The sequence below is a fragment of the Oncorhynchus masou genome, chromosome 3 (genome assembly GCF_036934945.1).
Source record: "Oncorhynchus masou masou isolate Uvic2021 chromosome 3, UVic_Omas_1.1, whole genome shotgun sequence".
NCBI lineage: Eukaryota > Metazoa > Chordata > Actinopteri > Salmoniformes > Salmonidae > Oncorhynchus > Oncorhynchus masou.
The window spans coordinates 30,187,149-30,206,568 of record NC_088214.1 but is presented as its reverse complement, the minus strand read 5'-3'; the positions used below and the strand labels follow the sequence as shown (position 1 = coordinate 30,206,568).

Here is a 19,420-nt window from a genome sequence, read left to right as displayed (position 1 = left end):
CATTGTCTGACACAGTGTATGCAAGTCATACACACACACACTCATACTCACACACAGACACAACCGCGCCCTAAAAGCCACACCATTCCCGACACGCACAGGCCCCTGCCAACACCACACCCTCAGCTCATAGACACACAAACACGCAGAAGCTCTATGGCGGTGATTTGCTGTATGTACAGGAAAACATGTAGACGACACATACAAGAAAGCAGTTAGACGTTTCTTATCTGTGCAGTGACACATTAAGACTGTGTCAATTCAATGATGCGAAATGCGCTAAACTGTGTCCAATGGCTTCAATACAGTGACAGCGGCATTCATATAGACAATATTGCCATAGTCAATAACCAGAATGAATGTTGACTGAATTATTTGTCTTCCAAAATTTAACAAAAGACAGGACCTGTTCCTATAAAAGTCTATTTTAATTTTTAATTTCTTAACTAATTCATCAACATGCTTTTTGAAAGATAGCTTTTTATCAATTCAGATGCCCAGATATTCATAAGCAAGGACACGATCGATGAGGGCACCATCCAACGTGCATATGCACAAATAAGCAGATACTGATTTTCCAAATCACGTAAAAATGTAAGTACTATACCCATTTCAGTTCAACAAATAATGGAAAATTGAAGCTCTGACAGAGCCTGGTCAGCTGTGGGGCAATAGCATACACCACAGTGTCATCTGCATACAGGTGAAAGTATATATATATTTATTTAACAGATTAACAATATTGGTTTATGTAAATAGTGAAAAGAACTGGACCAAGAATCGATCCCTGTGGGACACCCTTTGTCATGTCCAGAAAACATGACTTAATACCTTGAGTAAATACACAGTGTTCTGTCCTTTAAATCATTTTTCAAACCAGCTACATGCAGCCTGGTCCAGGTCAATTGACGGAAGCATCTGAATAAATAATGAGTGATCCAAAACTTTAGACAGGTCAATAAAAAGGGCCGCACAATGTTTCTGCTTGTAACATGACTGGTGAACATTTAGAATACATTTCGTAGTTAGGATCTAAGTTAAGAATGGGATCTAAGTTAAGAATCAACGAAGGACCATTTTTGCTTAGGCAAGAGTTTGAAAATGGGGCAATCATTATTTTGTGAAACCTTTGTGAAGGGGTAGTATGTGAAGGAGGAGTATCTCTCCAGACCCTGGGGATGGTACCAGAAATAATTGAATCTGACATGCTTATAATCGAGTCAGAAATAGCGGTCCCGGCTACTTGAGCCAACAGCTTTGCCAGTGACAGCCCAGTAACCTAGCTAGTCGGAACTACCCGGGGCTAGTCTGCTAACGTTATTTCCAGGATCCAGCTAACACAGTGTATTAACAGCAGCACAAACATCATTGTTCCAAACTAAAACACTTCAATTAAATGTGTCTTAAAAAGTATAAAACAGAGAAGCACACTCTCGCCACTCTCAGCTTCCGGGTCACGTGACAAACCAATACGGTGAACCCAACATTGAAATTCAGAGGAAATAATGTAACCGATGTACTTTTCTAATACACTTCTGAACATTTGCAGTCTAGATCTGGCTGCTTAACTAATTTGGAGGGTGAACGAGGGGATTTTTTCTGAATCCTTTTTTGGGATCATGAATGCAGCAGCTGAAAATAAGTGTTGCATCTCATTTTGAGAATACACTGGCATGTTTCACTGCAGTTAAGAAACATTGTGGCATCTATAAGAATTATTTCAAAGTTCATAGTTTTGTGCATAACAGTTGCTGAGATGCATATTTAATTTATTTTAATGTACTTTCAAGATGATCATTTAATTAATAATACTTTATAAAACAGTGTTTCACAATCAATAGACAAGGCAGAAAATCCAACCATAACATAACTGGGTTGTTCTGCCAATTAAGTGTCTTTTCAGTGTAACTTAGTGAAAACAAACTTGAGTTCACATAATTTGAACATTGTCATAAAGAGCACATGTTCAACTTAGTAAAAAACAAGTTTTCCCATCTAAAGAGGTTAAATAAAAAATGACCATAATGCCTATTAAGTTCAAAATAAAGTAACATGGTTGACAACTTGATCTTAAATCAGCCATTCATTTTAAGCTTGTGCAACAAGGAGATGCAATTGAATGCAAAATTCATCAAAAATATATTTTTTAACCATTTCTAGAGTGTCTATCTCTGGGTAACAGGGTTGATGTGATATGCTCAACCCACTCAGTTTTTCACAATGTAAAAAATGGCCAGATGAGTCAAACCTGCTCACCTGCTTTGACATTCAATGTTTTATATATATATTTTCAAAAGGAATAGTTACGCTATTTTAACCTTAAAATGAAAATCACTTATCACATTAAATAATCTTTAGAAATTACGTTGTTAAAGCAAAACAATAACTAGTGCTTTACAATGATGGTGAAAACTTGGAGAAGTGTTTGGGTTAAAATCTGCCTAGAAGTCACAGAGGGTGTACGGTGGGACAGGTCAAAACGCTGAACTACAGCACTTAACAAGTCTTCATTCGTCAAAAAAAATTCTGATGTATACAATTCTCCATGTAGACTATAGTAAAGCAGAGTTTATTTAATATAACAGGCTTTTAAAATGAAATATTTGTGCACATTGACATATGTATTTTTAAAGCACTCATTTCATGTGACAACCCAACTAATAAAACTGTCCTAAATGTCCTAAATACTAAATAAACTCAAGATAAAACTACATTGCTGAGTAGACTGGAGTAGATTCATGAGAAACACTGTCATAGTGTTCTGTACATTGCATTTGCGGAAATGAGTCAGCATGACATTCAATACAATCACACAATCAACTGAAGAGTTCCCGTAATTATTTTTTATTACTTCAATGTTACGATTGAATTTACAGGCACTTGGGTAACAAGCTGGGTTCTCTCGGGTCCTTACAAATGAAATGTTTCAGTGACTAGGTGCCTTGTATTGTATTGTACTGTACTGTACGACAGAACCAAAACAGAACAGAAGATGCACTCCATAGCCAAAAGACCACAAACGGATTGTGCAACACATACATATCATCATCTACGGGAACAAAATAATACAAATACTTGAGACATTATAAATTAGAAATACTGTTTTATACATCAAACAGTATGTGCTGCACATCCGTCCACAGCAGCGTGGTTACCTGGAGGAGTAATAGAGGGTAAAAGATGGTTCACTGCAGAGGAGATCGTTTTAGTCCCCGCCACACCATCTATAAAATTAGGTAAAAAGTTAGCTAAACAAAACTATCAAACAGATAACATAATAGAAGGCTAAGGAAAGGAGTGAGTATTGGTGTATTGAAGATATGAGCGATGTTGAATGGGAACTGGGAAAGACGAGTCGTTTCCAGGTTACAACCTATTCATTTACTGTATGGAGGCTGGCTGACTGATGTTCTGGACCCGTCGACAAAATCCCTGCTGTTCTCCTGAAATGCAAGGACACCATGTAGTGAACGTGCGAGGAGACGAGTGTATGTCTGAAATGTAATGCAACGTGTGCAATAAACGTGATGCCCTCGTTAGGGACTAAGTGATGTGAAAATGACAATCACATAGTAAGGCACAAAACACTAACAAACAAAAGAATTGGTTAACTAGCAACTTGTGACCAATTTTATTTTCTTGGAGACAAGCGTATAAATTCAGTCAAATGAAACGTTAGGCTTAGTGTAGACAAATGGCTTCTTTAGGGCCATCCCTTACACACACACACACACACACACACACACACACACACACACACACACACACACACACACACACACACACACACACACACACACACACACACACACACACACACACACACACACACACGTGTCCTGATCTTGTCAGTCAAAGGTTCTTGTTATTAAAAGCATTCATCAATTAACTTGTGACCACCCACTGAGAAGTAAACAAATGAATAATGGCAGCGCTATGAGGCAACAACACTGAGCCATGTATACAAGCAAGCATATTATACCACAGAACTTATCATATATATTTATATATTATGTGGAGGTTTCAGTTGATTGTTTTTGTGATAGAACCTATATGAGGTGGCTGTTGGGTCTTGGGTTTAACAATCAGCCAGCCCTGAATCATTTAAGCATATATTTACACAAATAACAGTTCCTCACTCTTCATCAGAATAAAAAAAGATTCACACAAAAATATAACATTTGAAAACATTATTAGCACCAGTGTATCAGGTAAAGTCTTGCTACGCAAATGTACAAAGTTGCATAGTGTAGAATGTTGCCTTGTAGTGTAGAATGTTAATGTGTGATTTGCAGCAAACCTGTATTAAGCAGCAGCTTCGGGAGGAAAAAAACAAACAAAAATCATGATTTGTAGTGTTAAAATAAATGATTCAAATGATATTTAACCATGTTGTTTCACTGGGCAGTAGAGGCCTGTCTCAACTGGCAAACTTATCAGTGACATTTTAAAAGACCCACAAGCTGGTTTCATTCGACAGCTTTACAGTTGTGCATGTGGAACAGAATAGTTGTGTTGAATACTGTAAAAATGTATAATAGTAACAGGAATACTTTCTCCATGCAAGACATGTAGCTTTGGGAGCGAATGGAGGCAAATCAAACAGAAACTTAAGGATTCCTTCACGGTTTGTTTAAAAAAATAAAAAGGTTGATAACACAGAGGATGGTACATATGCATTGAAAGTTTCTCAATACCTTCAAGCAAAAAAAATATACATTTCACAGACAAACCATTCCCAACGTGCCCTTGGGTCTAAAATGATGGGTAAGGATAACTTGTTTGACACCATATCAGATTAAAAAAAAGGTATATAATATGACACAGACGCATCTGAAAAGGCTGAGGACATTTTTCCTTGTTTTCTCTGTTGATGTGGTTTAGGTTGTGATTCCTCCACGTTGTAGCGTAGGAACAGTCTGGAGGTGGTGCAGTCATGTGGGTTTTCTGGAGTGAGGTAAGCCACACCTCTCCTAACCTGCTGCACCCAAGGAGAATGGATACGCGGTTTTTAACGACCGCACCTTAGTTCATTTCAGGTTCTGCCGCTTATGCTCTTCCTTTCTTTAAAAACATGAAACTTGGCTTAAATTGGCTTCTTGCTTTAAAAAAAAAGACAAACAAAAGACCAAAAAAAGAGAAACTGTTTTGGTAAAACGGTGGCATTCTGCCCGAGTGTTAGATGTGGGAAGGAGTGATACAGACGGGATATGAGGAAGGGTACAGGGGTCGGGATAGGAGTCGGGGGCGGAGATAGAGGGGGTTAAGCCCGCTCTATGGATGGGGTGTTAAAGCAGCCGTTGGGTAACGTGTTCTTGATGTCGTTGAGGTTGGCGATGTCAGACTGGATCTCCTTGATCTGCCTATCGTAGTCGGTGATCATCTCCTCCTGGCTCTTGGCCACGTCGTTCAGCTCCGACAGCTTGCGGTCCAGGTCGCTGTTTGCCATCTTGTCTTTGGCCTGCTTCAGCGACCCCTCAATCAAGCCCAGCTTGCTCAGGTCCACCTTGTCAATGTTGCCTGAACAGGAAAAGAGGTGTAAGCTTTAGCTCAATGATTTAAATACAGTCATTTTCACTTGTGCAAGTAAAACCCTGAATGATGCAATATTGTTTGGTTACACACGATGCACAAGCCAGAAACAATAACAGAATCACATGACAATTATAGCCCTCTGTTTGTATTTTTATACCTACAGAAAAAAACAGTGCTAAATCAAATACCACTCACCCAGTGACTTAAGCAGGTCGTTGATGGTGTTGAGAACGGTCCTGACTGCACTCTTGGCTTTCCGAGCGTTGTCCTCAGCTTCCTTCGCATTGTCTGATGCCTGAAATACCAAAACAGCATAGTTGAGGATTCCAGACCACAACGAAGATCACTGTAACTCAGTAAACACTTGTGAGGTCCTTTAACCTTCAGTAGCTTGCTCATCCACTTCCTATTGCGTATTGTTTAGTCTCATTGTCTCTAAACAACTTTAACAAGGACTATAAACATTTTGCAACTCCAGCTCTGTGTACACAAACACGCAGAGCACATGGGGCCGATTTCCAACCCAAAGAGATCTTCTAGGAATTCCTAAGTATTGGGTTCCTAAGATTCTGAGAATTGAATGATATCAGTGGATTTAAACAACAAAGCCCCAGATACAGAGCATGAGTCCCAAATTACACCATATTCCCCTATCTAGTACACTACTTTTGACGAGAGCCCTATGGGACCTGGTCAAAAGTAGTGCACAACACAGGGTGCCATTTGGGACGCACACAGACAGACACGCACGCACCATGCTAGCCATCATCATGTCCTGGTCGGCCTCAGCCTTCTTCTTGGCCAGCTCTGCCTCTGCTGCACTTAGCTGGTCCATCATGTTATTGACCTCTCCATCCAGCTTCCTGGTGTCCTCAAAGGCCTTCTCTGCATCCGCCTTGGTCTTAGCAGAACCCTGTGGGGTCCACAGGCAGAGGGGGACAGAGAGGGATTAGTGATGTTGACAACTTGAAAGTAGGTATTACATTAATTATAGGTTTAATGGTTTATTACAGTATGTGAAACATCAGATGAAAAGGGGGACAAAGAGGGTTTATTATTTGTGAAACATCACATTAAATTACCATACAAACAAAACAACAAAACATTTAATCTACTGAGACACCATTTATATATACACTTTACATCAAGAGGCCACCATTGATTTTGGCCCTGTCATTTCAGGACTGTAGCATATACGATGGTCATAATGTATCTAGTTATAATATAACACAAATATAATGTACCTTCTGCACAAGGCTGGCTATCTTCTCAGCCTCCTCCGCCTTGCTCTTGGCCTCCTTTGCGTCTGCGTCTGCGTTGCCTAGCGCCCCCTCAGCCTGCTTGGTCTTCTCATTGGCTGCAGCGATAGTGGCATTGATCTCTGGGATTCTCTTCATGGCATTCTCAGCTGCTGTCTTGTTGTCGTTCACCCTCTTGTCAAAATCTGTGTTGACAATGGAGAAGGAAAATGAGAAGACAGATTGATTACATATCTAATATGGAATAAAAAAATACTGGTGACTCACTACTTTGTATTATACTATTATTATAGCATTCCCTTTAACATCCATCTGAGATCCTACATACTAGTCTGTATACACTTTTCACTGTTACCATTCAGAATAAAATAAGCCCCTGATCTAACGTTAGTATGGGGTAGAGAGGGACCCTTCTCTGGCCTCCCTATCAGTCCTGTTCCTACGTACCTCTCAGATTTCCCAGAATGTCTTGGGCCTCCTGGTAGGTGGACCTCCCCTTGTTGGCGGCCTCCTCAGCCAGCGCCTTGGCAGCATCAGCACGAGCCAGCAACTGATCTGCAGTCTGGACAGAGACACAGACACAGACACAGAGAGAGAGAGAGACACAGACACAGAGAGAGAGAGAGAGAGACAGACACAGAGAGAGAGAGAGACACAGACACAGAGAGAGAGAGAGACACAGACACAGAGAGAGAGAGAGAGACACAGACACAGAGAGAGAGAGAGAGACACAGACACAGAGAGAGAGAGAGACACAGACACACAGAGAGAGAGAGACACAGACACAGAGAGAGAGAGAGACACAGACAGAGAGAGAGAGAGACACAGAGAGAGACACAGACACAGAGAGAGAGAGACACAGAGAGAGACACAGACACAGAGAGAGACACAGACACAGAGAGAGACACAGACACACAGAGAGAGACAGACACAGAGAGAGACAGACACAGAGAGAGACAGACACAGAGAGAGACAGACACAGAGAGAGACAGACACAGAGAGAGACAGACACAGAGAGAGACAGACACAGAGAGAGACAGACACAGAGAGAGACAGACACAGAGAGAGACAGACACAGAGAGAGACAGACACAGAGAGAGACAGACACAGAGAGAGACAGACACAGAGAGAGACAGACACAGAGAGAGACAGACACAGAGAGAGACAGACACAGAGAGACAGAGACACAGAGAGACAGAGACACAGACAGACACAGAGAAAAAACAGACACACAGACAGAGAGACAGACAGATGGGGGAATCAGTCATCAGGGAATTTAAACATTTTTCTGGGTGCTCCTAACTTTTCTTAGCTAGGAGCACCAGTGCTACCAATGAAACATGTTAATTTAGAGCCATGCATACCACTCAATTCATTGGAATAATTCTGGCATCATGGCTTGCTGATTTTCACTATACTTAGTGGCTGAACGAGTGATGAATTCGTCACTTATGCAATGTGGTCATTTTCAATTTCATGCCTCCTTTAATGAGGCACACTAAAGCTAATCTTAGACGGAGACACACTCCAGTTTTTTCATGTAGGAACCCACCACCGTACGAGCTTTACATTGCGAGGCATGGATCACATGTTGATGTTTGTCTATTTAGAGCAAAGGTTATAGACAAGAAAGAGAAAGTAAAAAAGGCAGTGTTGCAAAAATCTGGTAATGTTCCCAAACTTTCCAGGGGTCTCATTTATAAACGTTGCTTACGTACAAAACATGCATTCGCCAGTTTTCACGCAAAAGTTGACATTTATAAAAACCTGAACTTCACATGAGAATGTGCTTAACTCCTCGCAAACCTTAAACTTTACATACAATATCTAGTGGCTGAAGTATTGCATTGGAGGCAAGTAAGTAGGCATGTAAATAGGCATATTTTGTGCAAATGGGGGATGTGATGACACGCTATTGAAAATAAAATAAAAAACAGGAGCCATTTGCCGCTGTGCGTTTTATTTTTGGAATCTAGAATAATTAGACATCGGAATCTATTTCCTATTTATTTAATTTCCATAACAATTGCAGAAGAAATTCCTCACCTTTTCTGGCTGTGATGGGTTCGTATTCCCGGCCTACAACAAACGACCATATGAATCTCTCATTTAATTTGAGCCTAGTAAATAGATAGGCTATACGTATTTCAAGTTTTGCTGTATGCGAGCCAATAGACAGTGTGGTTTATAATAGGCTACACGGTTGAATTTAACAGTTGAACACACAGTTGACATTTTACATTGAAAAATGTATGCTACTACTGTAAGTCGACTACTGTAATTACACTGAAAATATAAACACAACATGTAAAAAGTGTTGGTCCCATGTTTCATGAGCTGAATCAAAAGGAAGATGGCAGAAATGTTCCATACAGACAAAAAGCTTATTTCAAATGTTGTGCATAAATTTGTTGACATCCCTGATCATGAGCATTTCTACACAAACTATCAGAAACCGTTTCCGATAAGCTCATCTTAATGCTCGTAGTCCTCACCAATTTTTTTATTTGAACCATTGTATCAACTATTAACTTGGGTCTGCCTGAAGCTAGTGAACATGCAACATTGTATAAAATATTCTGGTCCCTCAGAGTTGCCAGTGAGCTCGAGACAGACACAGCTGTAGGCTATTTGTGCAAGGGTTAAGAAGCAGTGCTTGACTTTGGCAGGAGATCACTGGAGTAGAGTACCGGCACGTCAAATGTTATACTGCTTGAGCTCCTGTTCCTCTTATAGAATATTATCTCAAAGGTATTGTGGAGCTCGTGCACCTAAATATAAACAGTACCAGCACTCAAAATGAGTACCAGACCCTATTTCAGTCCAAAGCATGCACTGATAAGAAGTAACCAGGTTGGCCTATTTCATGACGTTTCCACTGGTTCAGAGTGATTATTGAAAGGGAGAGAGCTGGATTTTTATTTTTTAATATATTGAAGAACTATTGTATTCTCAATGGATGGAAAAACAGACTTGTTTGATGTGAAGAAAACATTACCTTGAGAAGCTCCACAGGTGTGTTAATCCAATCAGAAAAACTATCAGATCCCCAAATGGGCACATTTATATGCTTACATTTGGCCAGGTAGACTATAGGCCTATTCTATTAGTGCACATCTTTAGTCAACATTGACAGGAGAGCTCCAAATAAAATAAATAAATTGCCAAAACTCGCAAATGGAATTAAATAAACCAAAAACGTGTTTCTCAAAAGTGTGGCGTAGGTTGTGTACTCCGCAAACAATGTATCCACTCCGACAATGTCAATGGAAAGACAGGAATAAGAATATTGAATGCCATAACAAAAATGACCATCACCAAAGTAACAAACATTGTAGATTTGATAGGAATTAACAGTAAATGTACTACTGGTGATATAATGTAAATGGATATTGACAAACATAAACAATTCACATGAAGAAGTTCTGAATATTCACAAAGAGGCAGGACGGAGCACATTCTGGAGAGAAGTGCCACACAGAGCCCTGCGCGCTGTAAAAAATAAATAAAATGTCAGAGGCGCATAGTGATGCATACAGAGCTTGATTTGGCCTCTGCATGCTTCGCAATTCCGTCACACCACCCATATGGAGCCTCCGACCACATTTTCAGATCAAGCATAAATTTTATTCTAAGCCTCCGCAATGGATGGAGATGGATACACACACACACACACACACACACACACACACACACACACACACACACACACAGATTACAGGCTCAAAACGACCTGAAACAAAGACCTTTCTTCTGAAACTCGTCAGTCTATTCTTGTTATGAGAAATTAAGGCTATTCCATGCGAGAAATTGCCAAGAAACTGAAGTACAATGCTGTGTACTACTCCCTTCACAGAACAGTGCAAACTGGCCCTAACCAGAATAGAAAGGGGAGTGGGAGGCCCCGGTGCACAACTGCACAAGAAGACAAGTACATTAGAGTGCCTGGTTTGACAAATAGACTCCTCACATGTCCTCAACTGGCAGTGTCATTAAAAAGCACCCGCAAAACACCAGTCTCAACGTTAACAGTGAAGAGGTGACTCTGGGATGCGGGCCTTCTAGGCAAAGTTGTAAAAAAGTCATTTCAGGCTGGCCAATAAAAAAAAGATTAAGATTGATCTTTTGCCTGACACTTGACAGACAAATTTAAGTTTGAGGTGTATGGATCACAAAGAGGAACATTCATGAGATGCAGGAAAAAAATGAAACGATGCTGGGGGAGTGCTTGACGCCATCTGTCAAGCATGGTGGAGGCAATGTGATGGTCTGGGGGTGCTTTGGTGGTGGTAAAGTGGGAGATTTGTACAGGGTAAAAGGGATCTTGAAAAAGAAGGAAGGCTAACACTCCATTTTGCCATGCCATACCCTGTGGACGGCGCTTAATTGGAGCCAATTTCCTCCTACAACAGGACAAAGAGCCAAAGCACTGCTCCAAACTATGCAATAACTATTTAGGGAAGAAGCAGTCAGCTAGTATTCTGTCGATAATGGAGTGGCCAACATAGTCACCGGATCTCAACCTATTGAGCTGTTGTGGGAGCAGCTTGACCGTATGGTACGTCAGAAGTGCCCATCCAACTTGTGGGAGATGCTTCAGGAAGCATGGGGTGAAATCTCTTCAGATTACCTCAACAAATTTACAACTAGAATGCCAAAGGTCTGCAGGGCTGTAATTGCTGCAAATTGAGGATTCTTTGACGAAAGCAAAATTTGGACACAATTATTTCAATTAAAAATCATTAATTATAACCTTGTCAACGTCTCGACTATATTTCCTACTCATTTTGCAACTCATTTCATGTAGGTTTTCATGGAAAACAAGGAGATTTATAAGTGACCCCAAGCTTTTGAACGTTAATATATATTATATATATGAAAATAGTGCCCTCAGAAGGTATTCAGACGCCTTGACTTTTTCCACATTGTTACGTTTTCAGCCCTATTCTAAAATGGATTAAAGAAACAAATCCTCAGCAATCTACACACAATACCCCATAATGACAGAGATTTAGACGTGCAAATTTATTTTAAAAAACCAAAACAGAAATACCTTATTTACATAAGTATTCAGAACATTTGCTATGAGACTTGAAATTGAGCTCAAGTGCACTCTGTTTCCATTGATGCTCCTTGAGATGTTCCTATCACTTGATTAGAGTCCACCTGTGGTAAATTCAATTGATTGGACATGATTTGAAAAAGGCACAGCTGTCTACATAAGGCTCCACAGTTGACAGTGCATGTCAGAGCAAAAAACAAACCATGAGGGCAAAGACGGCATTACGTCGAGGCACAGATCTGGGGAAGGGTACCAAAACATTTCTGCCGCATTGAAGGTCCCCAGGAACCCAGTGGCCTCCATCATTCTTAAATGGAAGAAGTTTGGAACCACCAAGACTCTTCCTAGAGTTGGTCGGCCAGCCAAACTGAGCAATTGGGGGAGAAGGGTCTTGGTCAGGGAGGTGACCAAGAACCCGATGGTCACTGACAGAGCTCCAGAGTTCCTCTGTGGAGATGGGAGAACCTTCCAGAAGGACAACCATCTCTGCAGCACTCCATCAATCAGGCCTTTATGGTAATGGCCAGGCAAAAGCCACTCCTCAGTAAAAGGCACATGACATCCCGCTTGGAGTTTGCTAAAGGCCACCTAAAGACTCTCAGAACCATGACAAACAAGATTCTCTGGTCTGATGAAACCAAGATTGAACTATTTGGCCTGAATGCAAAGCTTCATGTCTGGAGGAAACCTGGCACCATCCCTACGGTGAAGCATGGTGGCGGTAGCATCATGCTGCAGGGCATGTTTTTCAGCGGCAGGGACTGGGAGACTAGTCAGGATCAAGGCATAGATGAACGGCGCAAAGTTCAGAGATCTTGATGAAAACTTGCTCCAGAGCGCTCAGGACCTCAGACAGGGGCGTGGGGTCACCTTCCAACAGGACAATTACCTTAAGCACACAGCCAAGCCAACGCAGGAGGGCTTCGGGACAAGTCTCTGAATGTTCTTGAGTGGCCCAGCCAGAGCCCGAACTTGAACCCGATCGAACATCTCTGGAGAGACCTGAAAATTGCTGTGCAGCGACGCTCCCCATCCAACCTCACAGAGCTTGAGAGGATCTGCAAATAAAAATGGAAGAAACTCCCCAAATGTACGTGTGCCAAGCTTGTAGCCTCATACCCGAGAAGTTCTGAATACTTTTGTAAATGTGATATTTCCATTTTTTTGCTTTGTCATTATGGGGTATTGTGTGGAAATTGATTAGAAAAAACCTAAACAATTTAATATATTAAAATAAGGCTGCAACCTAACAAAATGTGGAAAAAGTCAAGGGGTCTGAAAACTTTCCGAATGCACTGTATCTAGTTGTTACTGCTCAAATAAAACAATCTCGGTGACCTACAGCCTAACGATCAAACAATCGACCATTCGACTAATTGGGGTCCTACTAAACAAAATATATATTAGTCTTTTGCATAGAAGTGTGGGTAGTAGTATTTACTTTAAATTGTTTTGAATATACAATCAATCTTGCAGAACACGCAGACAATGTACGGCATGCAGGGGGAACCAGCCATGTTGCAGACACCGATGTCATGCTCCTGGACAAACTAAACAGCCTTTGCCCGCTTTGAGGATAACACAGCACGGCTCTCCCTCACGTCGGCCACAGAGAACAAAATATTTAAGCGTGTTAACCCTCGCAAAGCTCCCGGCCCAGACGGCTTCCCTCGCCGTGTCCTCAGAGCATGTGCAGACCAGCTGGCTGGAGTGTCTTCGGACATATTCAATCTCTCCCTATCCCCACTTTCTTCAAGATGTCTACCATTGTTCCTGTACCCAAGAAAGCAAAAGGTAACTGAACTAAATTACTATCGCCCTGTAGCACTCACTTCTGTCATCATGAAGTACTTTGAGAGGCTAGTTAAGGATCATATCGACTCTACCTTACCTGACACCATAGACCCACATCAATTTGTTTACCGCCCCAATAGATCCACAGACAATGAAACAACACCTCCACTTCGCTGATCCTCAACACAGGGGCTCCACAAGGGTGTGTACTCAGCCCCCTCCTGTACTTCCTTGTTAACCCATGACTGCGTGGCACGCACGCCTCCAACTCAATCATCAAGTTGGAAGAAGACAACAGTAGTAGGCCTGATTACCAACAAAGACGAGACAGCCTACAGGAAGGAGGTGAGGGCCCTGGCAGAGTGTTACCAGGAAAATAACCTCTCCCTCAACAAAACGAAGGAGCTGATTGTGGACTTCAGGAAAGAGCAGAGTGAGCACACCCCTATCCACATCGGCATGACCGCAGTGGAGAAGGTGGATAACTTCAAGTTTCTCGGCGTACACACCACTGACAATCTGAAATGGTCTATCCACACAGACAGCGTCGTGAAGGAGTCTGAAAAAATTTGTCTTGACCCATAAGACAATCAAACCTTTACAGATGCACATTTAAAAGCATGCTGTCGGTCTGTATCACCGCCTGGTACGGCAATTACACCACCCGCAACCGCAGGGCTCTCCAGAGTGTGGTGTGGAATGGTGAACGCATCATCGGGGGCACACTGCATGCCATCCAGGACACCTAAAGCACCAAATGTCACTGGAAGGCCGAAACGATCATCAAATACATTAACCACACGAGCCACAGCCTGTTCACCCCGCTATCATCCAGAAGGCAAGGTCAGTACAGGTGCATCAAAGCTGGGACCGAGAGACTAATAAACAGCCATCAGACTGTTAAATAGCCATCAACTAGTCGGCTACCACCCGGTTACTCGTCCCTGCACCTTAGAGGCTGCTGCTTTATATACACATTTGAAGTCGTAAGTTTACATACACCTTAGCCAAATACATTCTAACTCAGTTTTTCACAATTCCTGACATTTAATCCTAGTAAAAATTCCCGGCCTTAAGTCAGTTAGGATCACCACTTCATTTTAAGAATGTGAAATGTCAAAATAATAAAAGTAGAGAGAATGATTTATTTCAGATTTGATTTCTTTCATCACATTCCAAGTGGGTCAGAAGTTTACATACACTTAATTAGTATTTGGTAGCATTGACTTTAAATCGTTTAACTTGGGTCAAACATTGCGTGTAGCCTTCCAGAAGCTTCCCACAATAACTTGGGTGACTTTTGGCCCACTCCTCCTGACGGAGCTGGTGTAACTGAATCAGATTTGTAGGCCTCTTTTCTCGCACACGCCTTTTCAGTTCTGCCCACACATTTTCTATAGGATTGAGGTCAGGGTTTATGATGGCCACTCCACTACCTTGACTTTGTTGTCCTTAAGCCATTTTGCCACAACTTTGGAAGTATGCTTGGGGTCATTGTCCATTTGGAAGACCCATTTGCGACCAAGCTTCAACTTCCTGACTGATGTCTTGAGATGTTGCTTCAATATATCCACATTATTTTCCTTCCTCATGACACCATCTATTTTGTGAAGTGCACCAGTCCCTCCTGCAGCAAAGCACCCCCACAACATGATGCTGCCACCCCCGTGCTTCACGGTTGGGATGGTGTTCTTCGGCTTGCAAGCCTCCCCCTTTTTCCACCGGAACATAACGATGGTCATTATGGCCAAACAGTTTTATTTTTGTTTCATCAGACCAGAAGACATTTCTCCAAAAAGTATGATCTTTGTCATCATGTGCAGTTGCAAACCGTAGTCTGGCTTTTTTATGGCAGTTTTGGAGCAGTGGCTTCTTCCTTGCTGGGCGGCCTTTCATGTTATATCGATATAGGACTCGTTTTTACTGTGGATGTAGATATTTTTGTACATGTTTCCTCCAGCATCTTCACAAGGTCCTTAACTGCTGTTCTGGGATTGATTTGCACCTTTCGCACCAGAGTACATTCATCTCTAGGAGACAGAACGCGTCTCCTTCCTGAGTGGTATGACGGCTGCATGGTCACATGGTGTTTATACTTGCATACTATTGTTTGTACAGATGAACGTGGTACCTTCAGGTGTTTGGAAATTGCTCCCAAGGATGAACCAGACTTGTGGAGGTCTTGGCTGATTTCTTTAGATTTTCCCATGATGTCAAGCAAAGAGGCACTGTTTTGGAAGGTAGGCCTTGAAATACATCCACAGGTACACTTCCTATTGACTCAAATGATGTCAATTAGCCTATCAGAAGCTTCTAAAACCATGACAATTCTCTGGAATTTTCCAAGCTGTTTAAAAGCACAGTTATCTTAGTGTATGTAAACTTCTGACCCACTGAAATTGTGATACAGTGAATTATAAGTGAAATAATCTGGTTGTAAACAATTGATGTAAAAATGACTTGTGTCATGCACTAAGTAGATGTCCTAACCGACTTGCGAAAACTATAGTTTGTTAACAAGAAATTTGTGGAGTGGTTGAAAAACAAGTTTCAATGACTCCAAACTAAGTGTATGTAAACTTCTGATTTCAACTGTACATAGAATCACTGGTCACAATAATAATGGAACACTAGTCATTTTAATAATGTTTACATTTTGCTTTACGCATCTCTTATGAATATATTGTATTCTATTCTACTGTATTTTAGTCAATGCAACTCCGACATTACTCGTCCTAATATTTACATATTTCTTAATTCCATTCTTTTAGTTTTTAGATTTGTATTGTGTTGTATTGTTGTGAATTATTAGATTCTACTTCACTGTTTGAGCTAGGAACATCAGCATTTCACTACACCCACAATAACATCTGCTAAATATGTGATTGTGACCAATAAAATGTTATTTTATTTGATGTTTCGTTGGAAAAAGTCCCTGAAAAATATCAAAACATTCTGCCCACAGCTCTACAGAAATGTGATCTAATTAGCCATTGCTTTCTTTTAGAAACAGCCGTAGCCCATTTCAATAGATCAAAATTCAACCGCAAATAAAGGGGCGTTATTGTCACAATAAATGCTGAATGGTACTGATGGGGGAGCAAAAAGCCTATACAGTTACATTTCGGGATATCATTTTTTACAATATACCGTATCGTCTTGACAATATCGCAATATTATTTTTGCGTTAGTTGGCTGCACCATCTTCTTCTTAAATATGGAGCCAATTTGTTTTTAAGCACTTTTATTTCCATTACTGATCAAAACTGGTTCTCATGTCTTTCTCTTGTCCCTCTGCAGCAGACATATGGTGAGGCACACGTTTGGAACATCGAATCACAATAAAATCATAGTACCGAATCGGCAATAAATATAGAACCGTGAGAATTGCAAGACACATCGTATCGGCACCTAGGTATCGGGATAATATTGTATCGCAAGGTCCCTGGCAATTCCCAGCCTTAGTGAATGGAGGGTGTTTTTCAGAGTTCTAACGCACGTTCGCAGTTTTAGGATGGGTCGGATTTATAACGGGAAACATATATGGTGTGCGGCAAGTTTATAAATCAATGTTTTTTTACGGACATATTCCTTTCATTAATGGCACATGCAGATATTTAGTGTGAAATTTACACAATTGTTATGAGGCCCCTGATTTTGCAGATATCCTGGTTGGAAGATTCCTGGAATCTGTCTGGAAAAAGCATGAAATCAGGGAATCCTCCACCTGGGATTTCTGGTAGCCTGAGAATTTGGGAAAGTTATCAACATTTTGTAACCCTAAGTAATGGTCTCCTGTCCTACCTGCTGCTCAGTCTTTCCCTTCTCCAGCAGCTTGCGGACCTCAGTCTCCTTCCCTCTCAGGTCGTCCCTCAGGTCGTTGTACTCCTTCTCTGTCTTGTCAATCAGCTTGTCCAGGTCTGACACCTCCTTCTTGATCTTGCTCGCTTCGCCCTGTAATCAGAAGTCAAGGTAAGTTATCTTTCAAGACTTGGAAATGACTTCAGTAATGTCCTGATGGCCATTTACATTTATGTCTTGTGATACACAAACCCTTTCAATGAATCTGAAGAGTATCCTGTCAATCATTCGAGACAGGGAACATATTCCAAAGGGTTGTTTCATCAATGAAGAGATGCCTGATGATGCTGCCTACCTCCCAATTGACATCCTATTCCCTTTCTAGTGCCCTCATTTTGACCAGTAGTGCACTATTAAGGGAATAGGGTGCCATTTGGGATGCAGAACTGTCTCCCCCTAAAAGAGGAGTAGTCACTTCATGCAACTGACCTCCAGTGATTTGGTGTTGAAGGGTGGCAGGCTGGTCAGGTTAGCGTAGATCTTCAGGGCTTTGTCGCCTGCCTCCTCTGCCTCAGCATGCACTTTGTTGGCCTGTTTCTCCAGGTTATTAGCCAGGTCCTTCGCTTCATTGTACCTAAGAGGGTGAACATGACAGTTTCAATTATTGACATGTTCTGGACAGAATAAATGTTACTGAAATGGGATTTATTTCGACTGAGAAAATAAAGGAGGAATCATCACAGAAAAGTGCTGTTGCTGACAGTGACATACTTCCTGTTGAGCTCGTCAATGTCTTTGTTGGTCTTTCCCTCGCCATCTAGAGTCTTCATCAGCAGGTTGAGAGCCTTGGTGGATGTGTCGTTGGCATCCTTGGCGATCTTCTCGATTTGATCCGCATCCATTTTATGTCTACAGGATGAGGCGTAATTATTTCATCGACTATGTGACGGGGCTTCTTACAGCTCAAGAAAAATTTAATTAAAAAGTGGTGATTGGGTTCACGCACCCAAAAATATACATTTTAGTTCTGGCCTACCAATTATATTGATTTAATTAAAGCAATTCATATTTCTTTTTTTGCGTGTTCCCCATTTTTCAGCCAAGAATAGCACATCCCAGACATCCCAGGCAATACATTTCAGAGAACAACAGGTGTTTCATCATTGTAGCAGTTCTTACTTGTCGGCCAGATTGCGAGCCTCCTCTGCCAGAAGCGTCATGTTGTTAGGATCTGCGGTGTTTGAGGGTGTTTTGATGTCCTGGGCGAGAAAAATAATAAAGTACGAAATCAATGAACCCCCATTATTTTTTTTTCATGCAGGAGGACTTGCTCATTGTGCTACGGGACCAAATATGAACCGGGGGTCAGTACAACAAAAATAGACAAATAACATGGTGCTCAAAGCATCGAGATCCTACCCTTCATAATATAATTATTTGTTATATACAATATTTTACCAAATATGATCCGTTTTTAGAATGAAAGCGTTCATTTTTTTGTCATGTTGCTGTTGGATGCTAATGTCCATTCTATGGATTCTATATGTAATTATACAGCTCCAAGTATCTTACTGAACACCTGGAGCAATATAATTACATATAGAATCCCTAGAATGGACATTATTATCCTAGCAACATGACACAAAAAAGATAACTTTCATTATAGAAACTGATCATACATGGTAGAACATTGGATGAATATTGTATAAAACAAATACATTTCTCAAAATTATCATTAGGGGATGACCGACCAGTTTGCTGATGGCGTCCTTGGCCTTATCCAGTTCCTCGCGGGCACGGTCGACCAGGTTCTCAGCGTCTCGGACCCGGTTGCGGGCCTTGTCGGTCTGGGTTCCCGTGTCGTCCACACCGTTCCTGATGTTCTGCAGACGGTTCCACTGAGTGGTCAGCGTGTTGTTCAGGTTTCCCAGGCGCTCCAGCAGGCCTTTGTCTACATCTGAAAATATAG

At 41.4% G+C, this 19,420-nt stretch overlaps 1 protein-coding gene across 1 annotated transcript in view; it reads right to left on the bottom strand.

The window, feature by feature from the left end:
* Positions 1 to 2,821: 2,821 nt before the first annotated feature.
* LOC135514304 (laminin subunit gamma-1-like) overlaps positions 2,822 to 19,420 on the bottom strand; it is a 75,383-nt gene continuing 58,784 nt past the window's right edge. The window contains exons 19-28 of the mRNA XM_064937696.1: positions 19,203 to 19,408; positions 18,631 to 18,710; positions 18,223 to 18,360; positions 17,941 to 18,085; positions 17,455 to 17,604; positions 7,242 to 7,356; positions 6,780 to 6,979; positions 6,290 to 6,448; positions 5,731 to 5,830; positions 2,822 to 5,520 (exon numbers count right to left, since the gene is read on the bottom strand). Of these exons, the coding sequence (XP_064793768.1) occupies positions 5,264 to 5,520; positions 5,731 to 5,830; positions 6,290 to 6,448; positions 6,780 to 6,979; positions 7,242 to 7,356; positions 17,455 to 17,604; positions 17,941 to 18,085; positions 18,223 to 18,360; positions 18,631 to 18,710; positions 19,203 to 19,408 (1,550 nt within the window). The 3' untranslated portion in view covers positions 2,822 to 5,263. The remainder of the gene's footprint in view (positions 5,521 to 5,730; positions 5,831 to 6,289; positions 6,449 to 6,779; positions 6,980 to 7,241; positions 7,357 to 17,454; positions 17,605 to 17,940; positions 18,086 to 18,222; positions 18,361 to 18,630; positions 18,711 to 19,202; positions 19,409 to 19,420) is intronic.